We start from the raw sequence: 24,546 nt of genomic DNA, 5'->3' as shown, positions 1-24,546 counted from the left end.
ATTAATCACGATTAATCACATCCAAAATAAAAGTTTTGTTTACATAATATATGTGTGTATACTGTGTATATTTATTATATTTATATAAATACACACACATGCATGCATATTTAAGAAAAATGTGTTATGTTTATATATTAAATATATTTATCTATAATATAAAATATAATAATATGAATATATAAATGTATATACATGTAAATATTTTCTAAATATATAATTTATGTGTGTGTATTTATATATACATAATAAATATACCCTGTACACATACATATATTATGTAAACAAAACTTTTATTTTGGATGTGATTAATCGTGATTAATCATTTAACAGCCCTAATATATATATATATATATATATATATATATATATATATATATATATATATATATATATATATATATATATATACAGTACAGGTCAAAAGTTTGGAAACATTACTATTTTTAATGTTTTTGAAAGAAGTCTCTTCTGCTCATCAAGCCTGCATTTATTTGATCAAAAAATACAGAAAAAAAAAACAGTAATATTGTAAAATATTATTACAACTTAAAATAATAGTTTTCTATTTGAATATACTTTAAAAAAATAATTTATTCCTGTGATGCAAAGCTGAATTTTCAGCATCATTACTCCAGCCTTCAGTGTCACATGTAAACATCCAGTCTATCACATGATCATTTAGAAATCATTCTAATATTCTGATTTATTATGAGTGTTGGAAACAGTTCTGCTGTCGAATATATTTGATGAATAAAAGGTTAAAAAGAACTGCATTTATTCAAAAAAAAAAAAAAAATTCTAATAATATATATTCTAATAATATATTTTCTTTACTATCACTTTTTTATCAATTTAACAAAACCATTCACAAAAAAAGTATATATTTAATAAAAAAAAATAAAGTATGTACCCTATAAACCACACACCATAATATTATATAGTTAATACAAAACATTTATATTTTAAAAACACAGCTTCTTTTTTTTTTTTTTTTTTTATTACTTTTTATTCATCAAAGTATCCTAAAAAAGTATCACATGTTCTGAAAAAATATTAAGCAGCAGAACTGTTTCCAACTTTGATAATGAATCATGATATTAGAATGATTTCTAAAGGATCATGTGATAATGATCCTAAAAATTCAGCTTTGCATCACAGAAATAAATGATCATTTAAAGTATAATAAATTTAAAAACAATTATTTTAAATTGTGATAATATATCACAGTATTACATTTTTTTTCTGTATTTTTGATCAAATAAATGCAGGCTTGATGAGCAGAAGAAACTTCTTTCAAAAACATTAAAAATAGTAATGTTTCCAAACTTTTGACCTGTACTGTATATATATTAAAACATACATTTTATTTCAGCTTGAACTTATTTTTAGTTTAAGTTGATGTACTAAAATAACAAAATAAAATTAAAATATAAATTAAAAAATATAGAAAATTAAATAAATGAATAATATTTTATTTCAGCAAGTGACCAAGGCAACCTTTCTGATGTTTGTTTAGTTTATAAGTACTAAAATAACTAAAACTAATTAATAAAATTATACTGTATGTGACCCTGGACCACAAAACCAGTCTTAAGTGTCAAAATTTCAAAATTGAGATGTATACAACATCTGAAAGCTGAATAAATAAGCTTTCCATTGATGTTTGTTATGATGGGGCAATATTTGGCTGAGATACAACTATTTGAAAATCTGGAATCTGAGCATGGAAAAAATCTAAATATTGAGAAAATCACCTTTAAAGTTGTCCAAATGAAGTTCTTAACAATGCATATTACTAATCAAAAATTAAGTTTTGATATATTTACGGTAGGAAATTTACAGAATATCTTCTTGGAACATAATTCTTACTTAATATCCTAATGATTTTTAGCATAAAAGAAAAATCTATAATTTTGACCCATACAATGTATTTTTGGCTATTGCTACAAATACAGTAGTCAACATTTGAAGTGGATCAAAACCTTTCATCAAAGTTGTCCTAAAACCTAAAATCAAAATGTGTTCTTGTCTCAGGACAACTTTGATAAACTTTTTTTAAACCTCTTCAAATGTTGATTACTCTATACCCCGGCGACTAACAACTGGTTTTGTGATCCAGGAACACAAATAAAAAAAATAACAAAAAAAAAAAAACAAAAAAAACTACAAATAACAAAAACATGCAACAAAATTACTAAAACTTTAACTAAAATTAAAGTGAAAACATTAAAAAAAAAAATAAAAATATAACAAAAAAAATAAAAAAAAACAAAAATAGTATATCAATGATACTAAAATAGCACCGGTGCACAGTAAGTTCATTATATCAAATTATTAATTTATGTTAGTACATAGTACACTTGAAATAAAGTGGCTTCATTGTAACTTACATTTAAGATTTTTTTCCTCATGCGCAGATGCTCATCTCTTCTAATAGAGTCCCATTGACATGAGAGGAAGCATGTCACACACACAAAAGTGTATCTGTTGGTTGTGTGTTGTTTGGCAGCATGTGAACATGGTGTTCTTCCTCAGATCCTGCAGGCGCTGGGAAAGTCTTACCACCCAGGCTGCTTCCGCTGCGCCATCTGTAATGAGAGTCTGGATGGAGTGCCTTTCACTGTGGACACAGAGAACAAGATCTACTGCGTGAAGGACTATCACAGGTGAGTTTGTGTGGAGCTGCAGGCCCACAGCCAATCACAATTCTTGATTATATGATTATATGTGTTTATTCATTGAATGTTTGATCAGACCTCTTTTTATGTCCAGAAGACTTTTAAGGTCATAAGACTACACTGGCTGTGACGTGTGTTTGTTTTTATGTGCAGACCACAAGCATAACTCTACAAAAAAAGTGTTTTCCTGGTATTATTTTTGCCGTACATTGTCTTTTTGTACAAATGGTTTATTTTGCTGTCACTGGAGTTTTTGGTCTGGCCTTGTGTGTTTTCAATCGTCTAAACTGCCCTCAAATTAGAATTTATGTGAATTTTAACCTTCACTTTCAGATATCATCATATTTTTGTAAAAACTTTAAAAGTGAACACAATAAACTACTCAGTCAGGCAAGAGTCAACTGTGTACTGAAGGTGGAAAAAGTAACTGAATGATTGAACTTTGCTCTCAGGACAAGAGCAAATAGTTAATATCTGTTGTTACTGTATATCAAGGGTTTCTTTGTAGCAAAGACTTTACTTCTTTTGTGCCTATTGAAGTTGACTTTCCTAATAAATCTACCCTGGCAAATACTGATTCAAGTATAAAGTGTGACAGCTAGCCCAGCTACTCCCCTATTTATGAAGTTTATGAAATGATGGCATTTCCTTATTTTAACACTGCTTTTGATTGAAAAACTGCAAAAAGGATGACCATATACACTTTGTCCAGATATTATTATAGCCCACTGTTGATGGCTGCGCCCCATAAAAATCATGACTTAAGGTCTGTATGCACTGGAAATTGTGACACATGTATCCGAGCGAAACAACTCCTCAAAAAAAAAAAAAAAATGATGTGCACCAATAAGTCATGTATAATAAATACTGCATTCCATTTAAAAATAAGAATTGTCCATTTTTATTTTATGGTGACTTTTTTGACTGCCAAAGCAAAGATAAACTGCAGATGTATAAAATGAGCTGTATATTTCCTTCAGTTGATGCTAGATGTGTGCTATGTGTTCAGCATTCTCCATAATTTCTTCCACAGGCATTTTCCTAGCAGTAGCTTGATGTAATGCATTTTATTGTGAGTTTTATTGGTGTTGATTGTGTGTGTGTGCGCACGCTTAGCTGCACTGCAAATTCTTCCCATGCATCCTTTGCCTTGAGCAGTGAACTGAGCGATGATTACTGTTGTTCCAAAACCCCAGACAGTCAGGTGGTGACCATATGGAGATGAAATCAAACAGTGCTTTTCCACTCTGTCCTTCTGGAATTGGGCTTTTGACAGGCTAATCGAAGAGCCAGCAGATCTGCAGTCTAGTCCAGTGCCTTTCTTCCCCTTTTCTAAATCGACTTTCACTTCCAAGTCATACAGTGGCCCAAAAAAGTATTTGGACACGCCTATAAATGTCTGATTGTCAATGCGTTAGATAACAAAATATCAAAGCAAATGAAAAAAGATGCACTTTGCAAGCAAATATTCCACAAAAATGGGTTTTAAATAACAAATAGATGATTTATGAGAGAGTAGTGGCATTATTCACTTAACTGTTTTGTGCAAAAATACCAATTAATTTCACAACTTTGTATTCCTCTGAAATAGAGAATGGTAAATGTTTGAAAGCATTTTAGCTGACAGAGCAAAATTAGAAAAATTGTTTCTGAAATATAACTCACTTAGTATTAACTTGAAATTGTGTTGCTTCATAATAATAATAATAATTATAATAACAACAACAACAATCTACAAAAAAAACACAAAAAACAAACCAACCGGTCTCTAACATTCATTGCAAAAACGGTTAGTTAGTTCTGAGAAAAGATCTAACATTATTTGATTGAAGAGTTTTTTTTTTGTTTGTTTGTTTTTGTTTTGAGTGTTTTATGTAATGTAATGGCATTCACACATTTTAAGTGTTGCTGAAGTGCCCCTAAGTATGTTATTGTACTCTGGATAAAGAGTCATGCTGATATGACTTTAATTAAAAAAAAAAAAAAAAAAAACATTTAGTGGATGATCTGCATGATTATTATTCTGTCTCTTTCCATCTTCAGAGTTCTTGCACCTAAATGTGCAGCATGTAATCAGCCGATCCTGCCCTCTGAGGTAAGACACCAATTCAGCCTGAACTCCATAAACTCTCTTCATACAGAAACAGATCTCATTTGACTGTTAATAGTAATCAGTAAAACCACATGATATCACTTAGAGTTTGAAATTTAGTTGAGCCATATTCACTACCTGTGTTATAGAATCAGATTTCTCTGTATTAGAGCCTCGTGTCAGCACTGCCGATGTCTCGCTAGCCAGACCTTCAGACTGACGGCTGAAGGTCTGGAATTCATGGCAGCTTTCATTGGCTAAGGCCCAACCATTAGGCCGTTTGACTGACATGTCAAACTACCAATCACAGTTCTTTTTGTTCAGCGTCACGTTTCGGGCCATGGAAATGTCACCACAATATGATCCTGATAAAGCGTTCATCATCACAGTTGTAAACACTATGGCTTCCTTCTTTCATGAGGGGCTTTGGCACCACAGCATCTTTGATTCCAGGCGGAACCTTAAAGAACGCAACATAAATGTCTCCCAGAAACCCTGTAGAATTCAACCAATCCGATGACGACTTCGACACGCCTGAAGTGTTTCCACTTTTGTGTCCCATATGCATCAGACGTTTAGCCAACGGTCCGTGGGTGTGGCGACTGAGACTGAGACTAATGTCAGTCTAGCCTTATGATGTCTTTACTTGTTATGGGACAAATTAACCAAACAGAGCATGGGAATGTTCTACTGAGTAGACCTTTGCTTAAACTATCTAGAACATCTAGGTCATACTAGAACATCCGATTTGCGATATACATTATACATCTCTGTATTTTCGTTTTTGTATTTGTATTTTAAAAAAATCTGCATTTAAAATATATATATATATCACTTACCGCCCAATGTTGTCCAACAAAACAATACATATTAAAGGCTATAAAAAAAACAAATAAAGTGAATGTAACCACGTAAGTCTTTATATTATGTGCAAAAAAGGGTTGAAATCACATTTTGAATATTTATTTCTGGGAAAGCAACAATAAACATTAACCAACCCGGGCTTATGGGAAACTCCAAAAACACACCTACAGTATACATTAAATTCACTAAAACTTCCAGCTGAAATGAACACTAGAGGAAGTGAAACGCCAACAACCTTTATACCTTTTCACACAAATGTTGATAACAGCGGCAGATAATTGATTAATTCATGCATGGTTCACAATATTGCACAATACTATATTATGACCTCAAAACACTTTTACCACAGTGCATGATTTACCATGATACCTACAGTTTACCAACATAGTACATTTCCACAGTCACGTTTAATGTTTGGAAAAAATGGAACATATTTAGCCCCAGTCACTGGACATTTCACTTATGCTACAATTAAAATTAGATGAAAATGTGCACATCCTCAGGCCGTCCAAGATGTAGGTGAGTTTGTTTCTTCATCAGATTTGAAGAAATGTAGCATTACGTCACTTGCACACCAATGGATGCTCACCAGTCCATGGGTGCCGTCAGAATGAGAGTCCAAACAGCTGATAAAAACATCACAATAATCCACAAGCAATCCACAGCACTCCAGTCCATTAGTTAATGTCTGGAGAAGACAAAAGCTGCTTGTTTCTCCAAATCTGTTCCCATGAAGAAACAAACCCAACTACATCTTGGGTGACATGAGGACAAGTATATTTTCAGAATATTTTCATTTTGTTATATTCTTGATTTATACTGTCACCTAAAAGATGTGACGAAGGCAAAATCATGTATGAGTCTAGGTTTGCACTAACACAATAAGGAAAATCATTTTATCAGTCGTTAATCAATTGTAGACAGATGATGGTTGATGTTTCTGTTTGGTTATTGGAGTAGAGAGAGCTTTTGATGTGGTCATATCATTGTGGTAGGTTGTGGTCATCTCACTGGTTGTTTACTCCTGTAGGGATCAGATGAAACCATTCGAGTGGTTTCCATGGACAAGGACTACCACGTGAAGTGTTATCACTGTGAGGTGAGTTTATCTTTGGAGATAATAATAGTAAAACAGCCAACGCTCAGTGGTGTTATCTGTGCTGATTTATTGTTATTCTCAATGGTTAATGCAACAACAAATCACCACTTCCCCTTGAGGCCTGCATGCCTTGACGTGATATTAATAAAGATCTGCTCATGTCTTAAAACAGAGGAGCATGAGTTTGAAGAGTCATGTGAGTGTGAATCTCTTCCCTCAGGACTGTCATATAGAGCTGAATGATGAGGAGGGTCACCGCTGCTATCCTCTGGACGGACACCTGCTGTGTCACGCATGTCACCTCAAACACATCGACCCTGCCGCATCACCGGCTACTGCAAACAACTACCACAGCCAGTTTTAAACATCTGCCACCCCCTAGTGAGTGTTCGGAGACATCACCGTTTGCCAAAGACGCTCAACTATTGCATTGCCAAAACTCACAACTGAGATTGAGATTACAAACTGTGTGACACATTAATGTTATTATTATTATATTGTGTCTGAATTATTTACTTTACCATTTTTTTTTATATATATTTGCATTTATTAATATTTTATTAGTTTGGATACAAAAAAGAAAATAGTGTAGCTTTGTTTGTATAATACAAATGCTGTAAACAATGAGCCACTGGCTTATGCAAAAATACCGCTACAGATTTTTGTAAGTAGCGCAATCATTACATATATTGTTACGAAACTTCATCTGAATTCCTCAAATGGCACCTAATAGTTATTTAATTAAAGCTGTGCTCAGTAATTGTTTTGATGGTCCTGTGCTGGTCAGTATGGCCCATTGTTTTGACTTACACTGACACCAAGCAGAGTAGATGCTACATCATACAAAAGCTTCTTCTTTTTTTGTTATTGATGCCATTGCAGACATGCCTAATACACAGTCAGACATGATTTATTACACCACTGAAATGAACCAATAACAAGAATCTTTTATTTAATGAGGAAAAAATGACAGTGTACAGTGCAACAGACCAAATAAACAGACATGCCCATTTATGAATGTATATTTATTATAATCACAGTTTTTTATTTATTACAACCCCCAGTTGCATGAACATTAGGAAGTTAGCTTTTAATTGTCTAATGCGATTTCATTTTAACTGACAAACATGAACAGTAATTGTTTATTTCCGAAAGCTAATGCAGATATTTGTGCATGTGTACTAACTTGATGATCTGTCATTTGAAATCAAACTGACCTTATTTACGTTATAAAAGTGTGAGTTTTGTTATTCAGTCATGCAATCACGTGCATTCTCACAACTCACAAGGCTGTTATTTCAGACCTAGACCTTCATTGTTTGTACATTTTGTTGTTCTGTTACAGTAAGTTGGGTTGTTTGCCAAGTTTGGTGAATGGGATCAAAAGCTATTCTTGAGAAATTCACAAATGTAACTCCAGCTTAGCTCAACTATATATTGTTTAAAAGTTATTATTGGAACTACTTAGTAAATTATTTATATGTCTGTTGCTTTGATTGTTTTCACAGGTTAAGTGGTTGATTGTGTACACTGCCTTGTGCTCTCAGATCTCCCTCAGTATTACTTATCCATCTGCTCCTATTAAAAATTAGGATGTGATGCATTTAATGATTTAAGTTATTTGTTTTCTCAGAAGGATACACATGTATTTCTTGTATTATCACCCTCTTGCCACATAAAATATTGCAAATATATTTTTTTTAATTTTTCTTTTTTTTTTTTACATTAAGTAGACTAATCCAGAACAGCAAAGTGCTACAAATGAACTGAATTGCTGATTATTTCTATTAATTAAATATGGTACGTTTAAAACAATTTACATTTCACATAAATGGACACTTAACATCCAAATGGTGATGCACGACACAAACAATGAAATAAGTAAATCCTACACACGCACATGCATAAAAATGATTAGTGAGAATATTTACATACAACCTACTTTGGTGGCTTCTCCACGGTTATACTGAGCTTCACAGGTAAGATTCTGAGAGGGAAATCTGTACAGCGGCTATAGAGAAATGGATAGACTGCTTCTGTAAATGTGCTGGTGAAGGTGCACAGATGTTTGTTAGTAAGAGGATCAGAGAATGAAATATTCCCTCCGTCCCAGTCCAGCTGCACTCTGATCACCTTCAGTCGCTTCTCAACAGCTAAGTGCTTGCGGGCCGTCAGTGGTGTCTGTGTAGTGTACTGATCAGCCATATAACGCACACGCCACACTCCAGAGTCAAAGAACACCTCTTTCCTCTGGTTAGATGCTGTGGTTACTCCAACAGACCAGCATGTGTTGTTTTGGACCTCCACATCCCAGAAGTGTGTTCCAGATTTAAAGCCCACTGAACCCAGCACACAGTGATAATAGTCGAATCTCTCTGGATTTTCTGGATACTGTTGTCCATCAGCGCTGAATTTCACATGAGTCAGATCATCAGTCAGGAACAGCAAAGGATATGCAGTGTTGGGGTCCAGTGTGATCGGAGCTGATGAGAATCATCACAAGACAAAACATATACTCTACTGACTGAAAGCTGGTGCTCGGATGGAATAAATACTGCTCTGTGAACTGCACTTGAGCACCATTTATTTGCTCATTGCTCTAGGTTGGGGGTGGTCATAATGTAATGGTGTGTGTGTGTGTGTGTGTGTGTGTGTGTGTATATATATATATATATATATATATAAAGTGATTGTGAATGAAAAGTCAAGTGACTGAATAAGAAAAATGCAAAACCTACTGAGTTGAACTATCTCCATCATCTTCTGCCAGACTTCAAACTTCAGGTTCCCCAGGTGTTCTGCTACATTCATCAGTGCTCCAGCAGGCATCACTGGATCCTTCAGTGTGATCTGAGCTCTGCGATCACATTCAGGGGTTAGACAGAGAGAGGAAGTGAACTGCAGAGAGAAGACAGCAAGAAAACAGCTCACTTACCTGTCTGTCGACAAACTGAAGTTCTGCAAAACACAAGAGGAGGAAATAAGCTACAAGTGTAGATGATCATATGTTATTCAACACTCAACTAGTGGTCAAGCAATACTGATTCTATGCTGGCTGACCTAATGCCTGGATCTTAGCAGAGTGACTAATATACAAACAATATAAACATCACATTATTTAAATTAACTTTATATTACTAAAAATATATTGATTGACCACTACCTCAGCCCTTATGAGAGTCACTTTAATGTCTTTATTTTTGTAGATAAATACAATAAAACAATTTTTATAAAAAAATTCCATAAAAAAAAAAAATGAAAATAAAGGATAGTTCTTACCTGTAGAAAGGGGATGTCAGCAGCATCTAAATCTTTTTTTATAGTTCTGATGTTGTTTGAAAGAGATTCTATCTCTCTGTCTATTTGTTCAATCTTCTCCTTCATCAGCTGACTCTTCTGATTCTCTTCCTCTTTCAGTGCAGATATTCTGATCATCTCTTCATCTCGCAGAAACTGATGAAGCCGCTCAAACTCTTCCTGCAAGGATCTCATGGTCTGCTGAGTCTGAGCCTGTATAAAATACAAAGATGCTTTCGCATCACTTCTTCTGCTGGATCTTTCTATAAATGCTTTAATCTCGAATATTTCACTGTGCAGTTCTCACCTTAATGTGTTGTGCTGCATCATCAAATGTTTGTTTGATTTCTTTAAAGCTCTCAAGTTTTTCTTGTAAAAGTTTCAGAGAAGTCTTGAGTTTCTCCTAAAATTAAATAAATTGCAAAATAAATATATTATATATAGTTTTATATACATTTATATATAGTTAGTTATTTTGTAATTGTTAAAGTTTTATTATTATTTTATGTTTTTCTCTTGTAATTGTATATAAAATTCATAGCATGACCACTTTCAAAGAAAGCGGAAACAGTAACACATCACCAACGGTTAGGCATTTTTCAAAAACCCAGGTGCAAATAACAGGCAATGAGGAAGTCCCGTGCTATTAAACAAGAACCCAGAACAATTACAAGAGTAAAACATTGAGGAGTGAAAAAAAAATGGTGAACAAATTTCCAAAAAATTGTAAATAAATAACAATGCATTTAATTCATTTTAAATTTTTGAAGTAAAAGAAAATCTTTTTTCTTGTAAAACATACTTCAAATAAAACTTTTAATCTTTTATTTTTAACTTACAAAATTTTTTTTACAGTGTACACTAGAATCATAATGACCTGAAGAGAGACATAAAGTTGTTTACCTTTAGAAGCGGTGTGACTTCATCAACAGGCCTGAATGTGTGATGAAGGTGTTTTTCTGAATCTCTGCACACCAAACACACAAGATGGTTATCATCCAGACAGAAGAGTTTGAGTTTCTCTCCGTGCACATCGCAGAACACCTCAGATGATGACTGCAATGAGCTTCTCTTCTGTGAGAATGACTCACACATGTTCCGTAGGGCAAGATTAGCAGGTGTTTGACATTCTGTGAATCTTTTCCTGCACACTGGACATTCCTGAAATCCTCTGGAGCTCCAGAACTGTTTCAGACAAGCTCTACAGACACTGTGACTGCATAACAGAAGCACAGGATCAGTGAAGATGTCTAAGCACACAGGACACAGTAGATCCTCCTCTGATATCTGACTCAGAGAACTCATTTTCTACCGCAGTCTCTCCAGTTATGTTTGAAAAATGTTATAACTAAAAGCTTTTGTCATCACAGGATGTCTCCTATTATACCGGATATCCTTGTTTGTTTCTGAGCTTTGGTCTCTGTTGCATGTTTAATATGTGATCATGTAGTCACCACTATCCACATAACAGGTTAATGATTACTTCAGAGGACTCTTGCAAAAGCAAACCGACTCTAAAACATTTATTTGATTTGAAGTCAGAGTGAAGGAATGCAAGCAGAGGAGATGAAAAATTTGCCTTACAGAAGGCAATCTTTCTGACATTTTGAAATTCTATTTTAATCACTGCTTTGATGAAAAGCACATTTACTGACTAAGAATGTTGCAGATCTTTTCCTCTTACATGATGTTTGTTTGCTATTTATTAATTAATTTATTTACATGCTTTTCATGTAAGTTTTTACTTCCATTATGTGGAAAAAGCATATCCAGGCCTAAACTTCACAGACATGAAGCATTTTAATAGCTCATGTTAATTTCCTCATACAAATAATTTATTGAGAGAAAGTGGTATTTGTGCAACATCACCTGACCAAACCAGGGGTGTACTCACTTTTGTGGCCAGTGGTTTAGACATTAATGGCTGTGTGTTGAGTTGAACACTGAACAAAATTATAAACGCAACACTTTTGTTTTTGCCCCCATTTTTGTGGCCAGCCTAAGGCACACCTGTGCAATAATCACGTTGTCTAATCAGCATCTTGATATGCCACACCTGTGAGGTGGATGGATTATCTCGGCAAAGGAGAAGTGCTCACTAACACAGATTTAGACAGATTTGTGAACAATATTTGAGAGAAATAGACTTTTTGTGTACATAGAAAAAGTCTTAGATCTTTCAGTTCAGCTCATGAAAAATGGGGGCAAAAACAAAATTGTTGCGTTTATAATTTTGTTCAGTGTATGTTGAGGGGACAGCAAATTTACACTGTTATACCAGCTGTACACTCACTACTTTACATTGTAGCAAAGTGTAATTTCTTCAGTGTTGTCACATGAAAAGATATAATAAAATATTTACAAAAATGCAAGGGGTGTACTCATTTCTGTGAGATACATATGTCATTTTTGGACATACCCAGGTTTACATTATTAGCCACATCCCTCCAGGGTTTTTTGAGAAGAAGCGAGATAAAGCCTGGTTCAGAATAGAGTTTAATAAACGCTATATAGATCTCATACAAAAGCACAGCGCTGTTATACTGGGCTAGTTCTTCAGTCATCATCACACTGACAGCTTCCACATGTTTTACAGCTCTAAAGTTACTTTCAATTGTGTTACTAATTCTGTCACATTTTGTGCATCTTTTGAAATTAGAATTACCCTTTAAATTAGAAAACTGGGGAAAACTATTGATTAGAAGGGTTATTGTAGTAAACTTTTATTTAAAATAGTTGTCTAGGCAACATTTAGACTTTTCACTTGATGTATTAAAAAATAGGGTTGGGCCGATAAACGATGCCATCGTCCATCGCCAATGGCTGATAGACAACACGATGTTGTGCCGGTTTAGTTTCACTATCTCTTTCGAGATTCGCGATCGCACGTACTCTGTTTATACTATGGAGCGGCAGTACTTACCACACATTTTTAAAGATTATATGTTAGTCAGTGGTACTGAGGATCTGCAAATCATTTGCCATCGTCTTCAGTCATCTCTCCTTACACCGTGTCTAAACCGGACGCGACAGTTGTCATGTGGCGCCGCGCCGCATCAGCTAAAGACTGTCTAAACTGGACGTGACAAAGGAACTGCTGAAAATCATTTGAAATTTGTGTCAGCACCAAAGACTGTATAAAAACATGGACGTAGTCTCCGTGACATCATCCGTAGTTTTCTGAAGAGCGTTTTTGAAGCTCAAAGTGGGCGGAGCGGGCATTTTAACATGGGGAGTCTATGGGATTGACTCCCTTTTAGAGCCAGCCCCTAGCCGCCAGTCGATGAATTGCAGTTTTAGTCACTTCCTTGTTGGCTTCACAAGAGAGAGCGGGAGGTTGCCGCTTGGTCAGCACGTCATAAATAGAACTCGGCAGCAGTTTACTGTCAGGGATTTGTGGTGTCATGTCGCGCCGCATCAAGTGTAGACAGCATCACTGATTATACTGAGTTCTATTGACTGATCTATATATAATAAATCTCTATTATAGATCAGTGGTTCTATAGTATTTTGTCGCGTCGCACCGTGCCACGCCGCTCGCATCCAGTGTAGACACGGTGTTAGGAATCGTTAGTTGTTTTCCCTTAAAAGGATTCATGCTTCGGGCACACCCCCTAACTCTACACGAATGCCCTCGCCTTTGCCCCTGCCAAAAGTCATTGTCCATCGCGATGTTTCACCATAGACATCGTCCGATGCCAAATTTGTAGACATCACCCAACCATATTAAAAAACTTAAACTGAATTAAAAAAAAATAATATTGTAGTATTATAAAAAATAACAAAAATACACAACAAAATTACTCACATTATTAAATTATTTTACATGAAAATAGAAAATATTCAAAAACTATTTCAAAATATAAAAAAATGCTATAGGATCTCAGAGATAATAAAATAAGTGTCTTCTTTTAGCCATGTAATGTATTTCTCAAAGCTTTACTACAGTCTCAAAAAACAAGGTACAAAAGCTGTCACTGGGACGGTACACCTTTGTACCTAAACGGTGCATATTGGTAACTTAAAGGTTCATAATAGTACCTAAAGTACAATAATAATAATGCATTATTTACATAGCGCCTTTTCCAGAACCCAAGGATGCTTTACATAAAGTTGATAAATAATGAACACAAATATATACAAATATATAGTCACATGATTAAGCAAACAGAGCAGACAGAGATCATATAATATAAAAGATGAGTAACAAAAGCAAGCATGGAACTGAAAATTGAGACAGACAACCAATTAACAAAACATATTGTAAATAAGTGAGTTTTGAGATCAGTTTTAAAGGTCTGGAGTGATTAAACAGCATGGAGATTTTGAGGAAGTTTTGTTCCACAGCTTAGGAGGTGAAATGCTGAAAGTTTCGAGCCATCGGTATTCCATACTTTAAGATCTGGTAGGCAAGACGTTAAACAGGAGGGAGGAAAAACAGAATAGAATGTGCAGTAAAATAAATTTGCATATTATCAGCATAACTCTAGAATTTAAGACCATGGCTCCGAATGATCTGACCCAGAGGAAGCATGAAGATAAAAAATAGAAGTGGACCAAGAACAGATCCTTGAGGCACTCCATAGGAAAAGTGACAGAAAGATTTGTGTTTATCAGTGCTAATGAACTATTGTCTGAGATATAACTTAGCCTCTGCAGGACAGTTCCTGTTATGCCAAAAGCAGTAGTGTTCATTTTGTCAGCCATTTTTAATTTAGCCTTAGTCTTTTAAAGTAGTCTTAGTCCTGTGTCAAATGTACTTTACAGTTATCATATTTAGTCAACTTTGTCCTGTTTTTGTTTGGGCAAGTTTTAGCTGACTAAATGTCTGAACATTTTACTCTAGTTTTAGTAAATTAAAACTTTTCATCACATTTTCGTCATGCTGTATAATGGTTAAACTGATTAAAAATATAGATTTATAGATCGTTGTCATTTGTTGTCATTTGATAAATTTATTTTTACATTTCAGGTATTGTACTTTCACCAATAAGCACAAATCATGAAGACTCATACACTTGGTTTATTTTACCTCATAGTTAACTGAATTATTATAGACTATTTAATATCAAAGACTTGGATATGCAGTCTCTCTGTCTACACAAACCATCACCTCTGCCAGTGAGACGTGGTTTAGGCCTGGGACACACTAGATGATTTGCAAATCTTTACTGAATTTAAAACAATGGGAGACCACAGACATGAAGACAGTTTCAATGATTTTTAGCCTTATGATCCTCTGAACGCGCAAACTAGATGATTAAACCAGACAGCGAGACCACACACTTGTTGACTGTAGGAATGATTTCACAGTGATGAGATCTCTCGGAGAATCGCAAAATCAAAACACACGAAAAAAAAAACACATTAACACCTATCTCTTTCAGGTTTTATTCAAAATATTCACAGACTTGTTAACTATATCATGAACTATGATATATTCCGATTGTCAAATATGTGTAAGTGAATGTGTTTGTCATTTAAAAAAACTTTATAATGCTCATTCAGAAAATCGGATCTTTGAAATAACATCACGTAAATTCACCCATTTCTTTAGAAATACATAGAAGTAAGTCACCGTTGAACTAGGAGAAGAATAGAGTGAACTTTCTAGTTACCTACACAACCCTTGACGCCTGGCCTGGAATGAGTGTTCAGTGGAGCAAAGTTATTTCTAAGGGGCATATGAGTTTCACTGCACTGGGAGTAGGTAACATCTCTAGCCTGAGGTGTGGGAATGCGAGTCACGTTATTGCATGGGGGCTGTTTGCATATTATTAATATGAAAAGCATTGCCCACAACTCAAGACAAGCAGCACTCACAAAATGCAGCAACACCAAAAAACACCACCACATTAACCAAGCCCAGGGAGGTACAATCTACAAAACCATCCAGAACCCCCCCACCCCCCGGTATATATGCACTACTACACCAGTATACACATTAGTAACTAAAAGGCACTAAAGGTACTGCCCCAGTGACAACTTTTGTAACTTTTCAGAAGGTACACATTTGTATCATATTTATCCCTAAGGTGCATATTAGTACTTCAATGGTACATTTTAGTAACTAAATGGTGCATCTTCCTTTTTTTTTTTTTTTTTTTCATTGAGAGGGAAGATGACTTACACAAATTGTTTGTAAAATTGAAGCCATTAATATCCCTTAACAGGATCTCCCATAAGTGTGATGTTCCTGACTCCAGAAGTGACGCCCTGGATAACAACATTACCTGGTGTCAAAGATGGTGGAAATAATCCTGGAATTCACATCTTTGAGTATGAAACCAAAACACTTTTGATCAAGGTAAGATCCATCCACATGAGGAAATATATATTTATATTGCAAACTTTACACATATTTACACCAGCATTGTTTTAGTATCACTGAGGACTATTATAGTTTTCGTTAATATGTTGATTTAGATTTTATTTTCTGTTTTCACTTTAATTTTAGTTAATGTTTAATTTTAGTTAATGTTGTAGTTAATTTCATTTTGTTTAAATTTTTTAATATACATCTATACTGTTTTACTTACTTTTTATTTATTAAGTTGGCTTGAAAAACTTACTGAAATCCTATTTAAACTTCTTCTTCTTCTTTTTCTTCTGAGACCAAATTTTAAAATGTATCTCCTGCTAGACTTTTAAAGCTACAACCACCAAACTCGGGTCAGACCTTCAGACTGGTCTGACTCGAGTTGCTATATCTTTTCTAACTGATCCGGCTTACAGTTTTTCAACATGCAACATTTTTATTGTTTTAGTTTTAATTAAAGCTGCAGCACATAACTTTTGCCTCTCTATCGCCATCTATGTTTGAAACATAAAATTGCAAGATACTTATGGAGATACTGTGCCAGATGCCTCTCCTGTCTCCATGCACCGTGTGATGGAGTGGATATCCAGCGACGAGTGTTATCTGCAGAAGTACTTTGAGTTTAACTCTGTGAATTATGACCTGACGGAGTGCCATGCTGATTCCGCGTCGATCACGTGTGCGCGATGAGGGAAGTGGACTTTGAGGCCTATGAGAAGTGTGTGGTGAAGGAGGGAGGCTCGTCCACTGCTCCAGTGCTGTTTACTCTGCTTCTGTCACTGATGCTGAGCCTGCTGAGCTTGAGCTGATCACAGAACAGCAGCATTTCTGTAAATATTGTCTCATGATCCCTCCAGACCGGTGCATGAGCATCAGTGACACTCTCACCACTATTTGAAGTATTTAAACTTTTAATGTACCATTCATAAACTTGATCTTTCATGATTTATTTATATTTATTTATAATGTAACTATCTTTTAGTTCAGCACAAAATTAATGTTTTTTGGGGGGTCCTGAACATTTTTCAGAACATCAGATCATCATCTTGTGTGTTACACAGAAATTTGAAATGACATGAAAGTAAATAAAATATTGCAGTTGTCTTTTCTTTATTGAGACATACTGTATATCTGAGTGAAATGGCTTCTCTGCAAAAACACTGCAGTATTACATTAAAAATTAGAATTGCCAAAGTTATATCTCACAATTCAGTTTTTTCTGCCACAGAATAAAAAATTAAAATCATGATTTTTTTTTTTTCAATCGCAAAATTGTGAGACTGAGATTAAAAAGGTAACTGTGACTTTTTATTTCTCAAAGTTCAGTTTATATATTTCAGAATTCTGTCTTAATTTTGAGATGAAAAGTTGCATGTACGGTAATGTTTTTTAATCACGTCAGAAACAAAATTACACTGAAATATTTTTATGTTCATTAATTATGCATTATTGAATGTTAAATATTTTTAATTTTGCATGAAAGACTGTCAAAAGTGATATAAAAAATTCACATAACAACAAAATTACTCATTCCTTCAAACACAAAAAAATGTCACCGCCACAGTATGATGGCATCCAGTGTTAGGAACACTCACTATGACCAACAATACAGTACAGTAGCCATCTAAAGTTGCAAATTAAACTTGTGTGGAAAAAAAGAATATTGCATAAAACATTCACAAATAGAATTCATTCCATGTGTTCAAGAAAACAAGATCACTTCCTGAGAAAATGGTGCAAAGTATCGGTAATAAAATATTTTAAAAAATCACTGCAACGGGGGAAGGCCATGACTCTTTTTCTTACAGAATAAATGATTTGCACCACATCTGTTGAGGCATTCAGTAATTTAATTGACAAATGTGTTTCTGTCATGTTTTCTTACAGAATAAAAACATTATCCACCTCAACTAAGCGCATTGTATTTTTATGCACATTTACAAGTTGATGTGTTTCCATTCAGCATTTTTTTATGCAATATCCCAAAATTTACATGGAAACCCTTTTTGTCAATACCAGCCAAGAGAACAATGAGTTTTAGCAAACCCCAATGTGTTTATTAGTTGAACTCATTAATATCATTAACAAAATGTTGTTTATTTTTTAACATGTGGTAATTTCTCATTATTCAGTCTGCATACAATAATCTGCCAAGATGCTTGAGATTAAATAAATGCTCAGTCTTTCTTGGCAAGCAGTCAAACTCATGCTCTCTGTACATTATCTGGTTATCAGTAAATGTTGACTGACGTCTGATGGACTGATAATCCTTAAGATGCTCATAAATACTAAGTATGTAATAAATGTCAGCATATTCAAAATCAAAGCCAAGACCCACAGTGAAGCTCACTGGATTTTAATGTCACACATTTACTGTATGTGTGTTTGGGCTGAATTAAGATTACGCAGATCTTAACAAACACATGTGAACGCATGCGAGACACTCAAATGGGGTCACATGACAAAAACTTGTTTGGTGGACACATACGGCTTCATGGCGTTCTCCAGGGCCTTTCTGAAGTCTTGAAGGCTCACTTCAATGCAAGCTGGAGCCGACAGCTTCCCGGCACGAATGAGGACGCAGAGTTCATCCAGCATGTTACGTAAGGCGTCTTCATCTATCACAAGAGGCCAAAGGTGCCAAGGAGGATTAAGATTAAACTCTATTGATCCTCAAACAACAGCACGATTTAAGAAAGCCTAAATGAACACATAACATGTCAACTTTTCCTGGAAACACTCACCATGTTTGTTGTCTCTCTTCCATTGGGTCACCCAAAAACCTCTTATTTTCACATCTTTGAAGATCAGTGCACTCTAAAGAACACATCAGACTTCTATAATTGCTATGTGCACCACATGACAGGAGCATGACTACATACATCTCCCACTATAATTATAAAAACGCAGATATCAAGTGTGATCAGAGCAGAGATAAACTCACCACTGGAACAGTGACTGGTTGTTTGGCCATCCCACCATAGGTCACCATACTCCCTCCACTTCTGAGGAACACAGACACCTTATTTGTTCATTTACAGACCTCATACACAGTGCTTAACAAGGGTCCTACTGGATAAAATCAAAGCTTGTAATGTTGTTCCGCTGGACTGTTCGGTTCACGCTTTAGAACAGCAGTTGATACGAAGGCCTCCTTCCAACTAGGGATGAAATGGTTAACAGTTTTCATGATAAACCCAGGTAAAATTTTAGTTTCACATTTTAATTATCATTAAGGGGGTACAATGCTGTTTCATGCATTCAGAATTGTTTACACTGTTAAAGAGTTGGATTATCGTGCTAAGCATGGACAAAGTTTCAAAAAACATGAAACTTGGTTTGATGTATGAGAGAGTATTTCTGTGCCAAAAATCTTACTTCCGGGTTCGTACAAGTTCCGGAGACGTAAACAGAGTGGAACTCCTTATATGGGCATTTCTCCCGGAAGAACACGCCCACGAGAGACCATCACAAATTCACAATACTAAAGGGGCTCCTATTATATTGATGAAGATATTTCCTCTAGTATTCCTGCTGTATGACAAGTTATGATAAAGCTGCTTATATTCATTTTTACAGTAACCTGGATTGTTATTATATTAAATTAATGAAATTTTGAGACTTTAAAAGAATAACCGGATGTTCTTCATTTAAAATGTTAGTTATTAAGTGGGCAAAAGAAGTATGATTTCATCTTGATATTGGGTTTTTAATATTTTAATTAAATTATTATTTTTTTGTTTTACATTATATAATATATACTTTTGCCCCACTGGGATTTTGCTGAGCCCCCTAGTGGGCCCCTCAGAACTTTATTAAACAAACAAAAAAAAAAACTTTATTTTAATCTCTATGGAAAGCATATATGAGAAAAACTCTTTTGGAATGCAGGCCACTAAAAAAGCTGGTGGACATTTTTTAATCTTCATTTCTCTTTTCGTTTTGGTAATGTAGCCACTTACTGTAAATGACGTAACAGCTCTGTGGCGCTCTTTCCTCCAACTCCATTCAGAGCTAGTTTAGGCCGAGGACACGACTGTTAAAAGCAAACCCCCCAACAACATCAAATTACAAAAACAAATACAAACCACAAAAAGATACACCATTTCTCCCCTACAAAACGTAATATGCTTGTAGCACTAGAATATTCTGGCCAAGCAGAAAGACTGACCTTGAAAAGCTCCTTCATTTCTGGCCGTCTTAGCGTCTCCTCTGTGATGACATGTGTGGCTCCCAGTGCTGTCAGTCTCTCAGAGAGCTGCTGCAGGTCAGGCCTAAAATGACAAACAACACTCAATACAAAGTTTCTGCACTTTTTGTCTTAAAGAACTGATACGGGACACTTATTTAAAGTCAACATGAAACAGCACTCACAACCCATTTCATTTCCGTAAATTTTTAAGTGAAAGAAGATATTTAAAAAAGAAATAGTTTTTACATTTCTGGAATTAACTGGACTGTGGAAAGTATGTATTACCAACCAGAATGGATTCTCAGTGGGAGCTTTTAGTGGACTGGAGGACTAGTACCATCATGAAACACTGTAGACCCAAGTTTGAGAAGACTTGACGATGAAGGCCAAGTTCACCCTCAGAGCATCTCCATCTAATCCAGTGACAATGCTGCTTTTCCAAATCTATACATATGTGCTATTATTGCTGTAAACTGTATTACTTCAATGTCAAGCTGGACTCAGAACACATTATAGAATTCCAAGAATATGCGTTATTATGGATTATGTACTGGTATTTTGTGTGTGTATTTTAAAGTTAAAACGCCTTAATGATGGATTTGTTTCTTACAAACACAGTTTTTCACTTCTCCAGACATTAACTGATGGACTGGAGTGCTGTGGATTACTTGTGGATTATTGTGATGTTTTTATCAGCTGTTTGGACTCTCATTCTGACGGCACCCATTCACTGCAGAGCATCCACTGGTGAGCAAGTGATGCAATGCTACATTTCTCCAAATCTGTTCATCATCTACACCTTGGATGGCCTGAAGGTGAGCACATTTAAATTTTTGGGTGAACTACTCCTTTAAGTTTATTTTTACCTGTCTCTGACGACGTTGATGGTTTGAATGCCCTTAGCAGCAGCGATCTGGATAACAGCCTGTCCGACTCCGCTGTTAGCTGCGTTCTGGATAACTGTGTCTCCTAAAATACAGAGTTAAGTGAAGACCTCTGTTGAATGATGAGTGGTTTGGATAGAGTTAAGAGCTGCCAACCTGGTTTGAGCTCCTCAAAGTCTGTGAGCATCCTAAAAGCTGTACAGGGATTGACTCCCAAAGTGGCAGCAGACAGCACAGGAATGTCTTTAGGCAAAGTCACCAGATCATCAGCCTTCAACACAGCTGCTGTTCTCCACGTTCCTGTGCAGATCAGTGCAGGGGTGTTAGAGATTCTGATAATCTACTGATGATCACACTGACCACACCAGGCTTATGAGTGTATACTGAATGTTCACCTATGCCGGCATCTCTTGGAATCACCCAGTCGCCCACCTTGAGCGCCTTCACCTTGTCACCCACCTCCATGACCCGGGCCACACCCTCATTGCCCCCCACCGCTGGAAGCTCAGGCAGGATGGCATATGTGCCTGTTACATGACAGCGAGTGAAGATGTGAAGTCATATTTGAAAGATAGTTTCATTCAATTCAAGGTTTCCTGGTTTAACAGAAAGAACTATGACATCTTCCGCTCAATTCTCATTATGTGATGCAAAAACATTATTGGAATCGAAAAAGATTGAGTAAATGTTATAAAATTATTTTTAAAAATGCATAAATTTGGTAGCATTTGTTGTTGCTGAAATTAACTAACTAAAAAAAAAAAAACAACAACAGCACAATCATCCAGACCACGTTATGAAATGAGAATTTGGAGGAAAATGTTGTTAAAATAATATCATAATGCATAAATGTCTAAACAGCCTTTACGTTCCTTAAGCAATTTTTTTTATCTATTTTTTTCATTTGACTTGCATTTGCCCTCTAGGAGTCAATGCATAGGTAAATGTTTATTTATTAAATTTATTAAATGGTTTGCTCTTGCCTTGAAGCATATTTATATCAGATGGGTTGATGGGAGCCGCCAACATGTTCACCAGGACACTTTCAGGTCCCACCTGGGGCAGGTGCACTGACTCCAACCTGTCAATCATGCAGGCAACGCAGTTAACTTTCTAAAACCGACAGCATGCTATTATCTGTGGTTATGATGACATGCTTACTGGACGACTTGTGAGGGCTCCCCGTGGTTTCTGTACAGAAGGGCAGTGCTGTCTCTGACTGCAGACACAGAGTAGCTGTTTTTAAGGAGGACAGCTCCAGATCGGGAAGCGCGATGGCCCCGGACTAAAAAAGATGCGACTCGCGAAAGCTTCATGTTAAAGTTGTGATATATGCAATATCAAAATATCATAGTCTTGCAACGTTTAAATAAGCACAAGGGATCAGAAGTCCATGTTTACGCTCAAGTAAGTGGCCATGTTGGTACCGTAAAGCTTGTAGTAGAGGCGGAGTCAATGTTAATGAATATTAATGAGCAACAGTAACGGGATCGCGCACGTCCTGTGCTGTCCAATCACAACCCAAGCCTATTCTACTTTTTTAGTGAGTTAAAATTCGTTCATTGGCAAGCCTGACCAGCGCCCACTCACCAACGCCTGTCTTTTAGCCAATCAGGGAAGCCTACCGGGCGGAACGTCACATTGCGTAATTGATATTCATGAGGTGACGCTGCGCTAGAGTTGGATTCGTACATTTACCATTAAGTTGGCAATATGCGCGCACTAACATATTTTTTTTTTCTAATTCAAAATCTGATATGTGAGGAAAATCAGAGTAAATGTAGCTTTTTATAGAGGTTGTACTGGCAAAAACTAATTATGTCAATAGAGATTTCCATAACTTTAAAAGATTATTAATTTTCATGTTAGTATTAGGGCTGGGAATTTATGCATATATAAAATATTGAGAAAAGAAGTCACAGCCTGTCTTTTTCTTACATTCCACTAAATTTATTAGATGACAAACCATTGAAAACTTCACATTACATTCAAATGTTCAAGAACGATCAACAGGATAGTCAAAAACAGCATGAACACGTCTACATGGTGCAAAACTCTGTATGATTCCTTCTTTTATTAAATACAGGAACTTAAATATTATTGCATAAAGGAATGGATTAGATATCGTGTTTCCAGCTTATGTAAGAGGCAACCACAAGAGTCTAGATAGGATATACAGTACATTCCCGTTTGATCAAATCTCAAAAAGTCAATAATTACAATGATTATGATAGTATGGAACTATAATAAAATAATATAATTCATGTCACAAATAATGTCTACCTCACACTCCTTGAGTAATCTGACATATTTCAGAGTCGTGATTGAACACTGGTGAAGAAAAAGGCATTTATAGCTCAAATGGCGACTGAAAAATAAAGCATAGATCTGTAAGATGAGGCCGAGTGCAGTGCAGTCTTCAGCACAGACACACAGAGAAAAACAATGCTCCACAATAACAAAATCAGTGCAATAAAACACAAACACACACAAATCAGTTTCACCCGTGTCCGCTGATTCGTGGCACATGATGGTTGAGGTATTTTAGGAAATAATTCAGAGGTACTTGAGGTGAGAGCCTGAGTCTCTTGTACATTGTGGAGGAGATGCAGAACACATTGCTATAAATAAATACTATGCATAAAGGCTAATAATAGGTTTACGTAAACAGTATGTATATATATATGTATATTAAATAAGTCTTAAAGTCGTTCAGCTCCTCCTGTAAAATGGGAGTAAAAGGCTGTTAAATACATTCCAAACATTACAGGCAGCTAGAGAAAGGAGCCAATGTCTTCGCCATCGACGCAGGAATGGCCAACATCTGTTCAAAAGAATAACTTATTTCTCTCTCCAAGAAAACCCCTGAGGCCAATTGTCAAAGACAAATAACAAAATATATTGCTAGCAGACACACAGATCAGCAGCATTTAAGACAAGATAGCAATCATCAAGCCGAGATTTGACTGTAGACTGAAGTTTAGAGATAAAAGTGTGATTGATTATGTACTTTCATGTCTAATAGTGTGTTATTGTTTGAAGATAACCGCAGATCACCAGTGACAGATTTGGACACGTATAAAAGGAACCGCTGGTCAGCGGTTTAACATTCATTTGG

General features: G+C 35.5%; 3 protein-coding genes across 3 annotated transcripts; 1 reads left to right on the top strand and 2 right to left on the bottom strand.

Annotated features, from left to right (window-relative positions):
* The first annotated feature begins 1,674 nt into the window (after window positions 1-1,674).
* Window positions 1,675-8,459, top strand: limd1a (LIM domains containing 1a). Its single transcript, XM_042771880.1, has 5 exons — window positions 1,675-1,679; window positions 2,460-2,669; window positions 4,725-4,776; window positions 6,668-6,736; window positions 6,957-8,459. Exons 1-5 carry the CDS (start codon window positions 1,675-1,677, stop codon window positions 7,098-7,100), a joined length of 480 nt encoding a protein of 159 aa, XP_042627814.1. The 3' UTR covers window positions 7,101-8,459.
* A 49-nt stretch (window positions 8,460-8,508) lies between these two features.
* LOC109055055 (E3 ubiquitin-protein ligase TRIM35-like) lies at window positions 8,509-11,566 on the bottom strand. The gene is made up of 6 exons (XM_042771953.1): window positions 10,937-11,566; window positions 10,341-10,436; window positions 10,016-10,246; window positions 9,672-9,694; window positions 9,475-9,593; window positions 8,509-9,219 (listed from the first exon to the last, which is right to left on the bottom strand). Exons 1-6 carry the CDS (start codon window positions 11,336-11,338, stop codon window positions 8,675-8,677), a joined length of 1,416 nt encoding a protein of 471 aa, XP_042627887.1. The 5' UTR covers window positions 11,339-11,566; the 3' UTR covers window positions 8,509-8,674.
* A 6,614-nt stretch (window positions 11,567-18,180) lies between these two features.
* mecr (mitochondrial trans-2-enoyl-CoA reductase) lies at window positions 18,181-22,876 on the bottom strand. Its single transcript, XM_042771951.1, has 10 exons — window positions 22,590-22,876; window positions 22,412-22,509; window positions 21,824-21,955; window positions 21,585-21,728; window positions 21,411-21,513; window positions 20,524-20,626; window positions 20,315-20,388; window positions 19,297-19,357; window positions 19,097-19,169; window positions 18,181-18,970 (listed from the first exon to the last, which is right to left on the bottom strand). The coding sequence occupies exons 1-10, from the start codon at window positions 22,742-22,744 to the stop codon at window positions 18,807-18,809; spliced, it is 1,107 nt and encodes a 368-aa protein (XP_042627885.1). The 5' UTR covers window positions 22,745-22,876; the 3' UTR covers window positions 18,181-18,806.
* Between the last annotated feature and the right edge of the window lie 1,670 nt (window positions 22,877-24,546).

Source organism: Cyprinus carpio, chromosome A16 (assembly GCF_018340385.1).
Source record: "Cyprinus carpio isolate SPL01 chromosome A16, ASM1834038v1, whole genome shotgun sequence".
Classification (NCBI taxonomy): Eukaryota; Metazoa; Chordata; class Actinopteri; order Cypriniformes; family Cyprinidae; genus Cyprinus; species Cyprinus carpio.
Note: the sequence above shows the minus strand (reverse complement) of the source record. Positions and strands in the feature narration are given on the sequence as shown.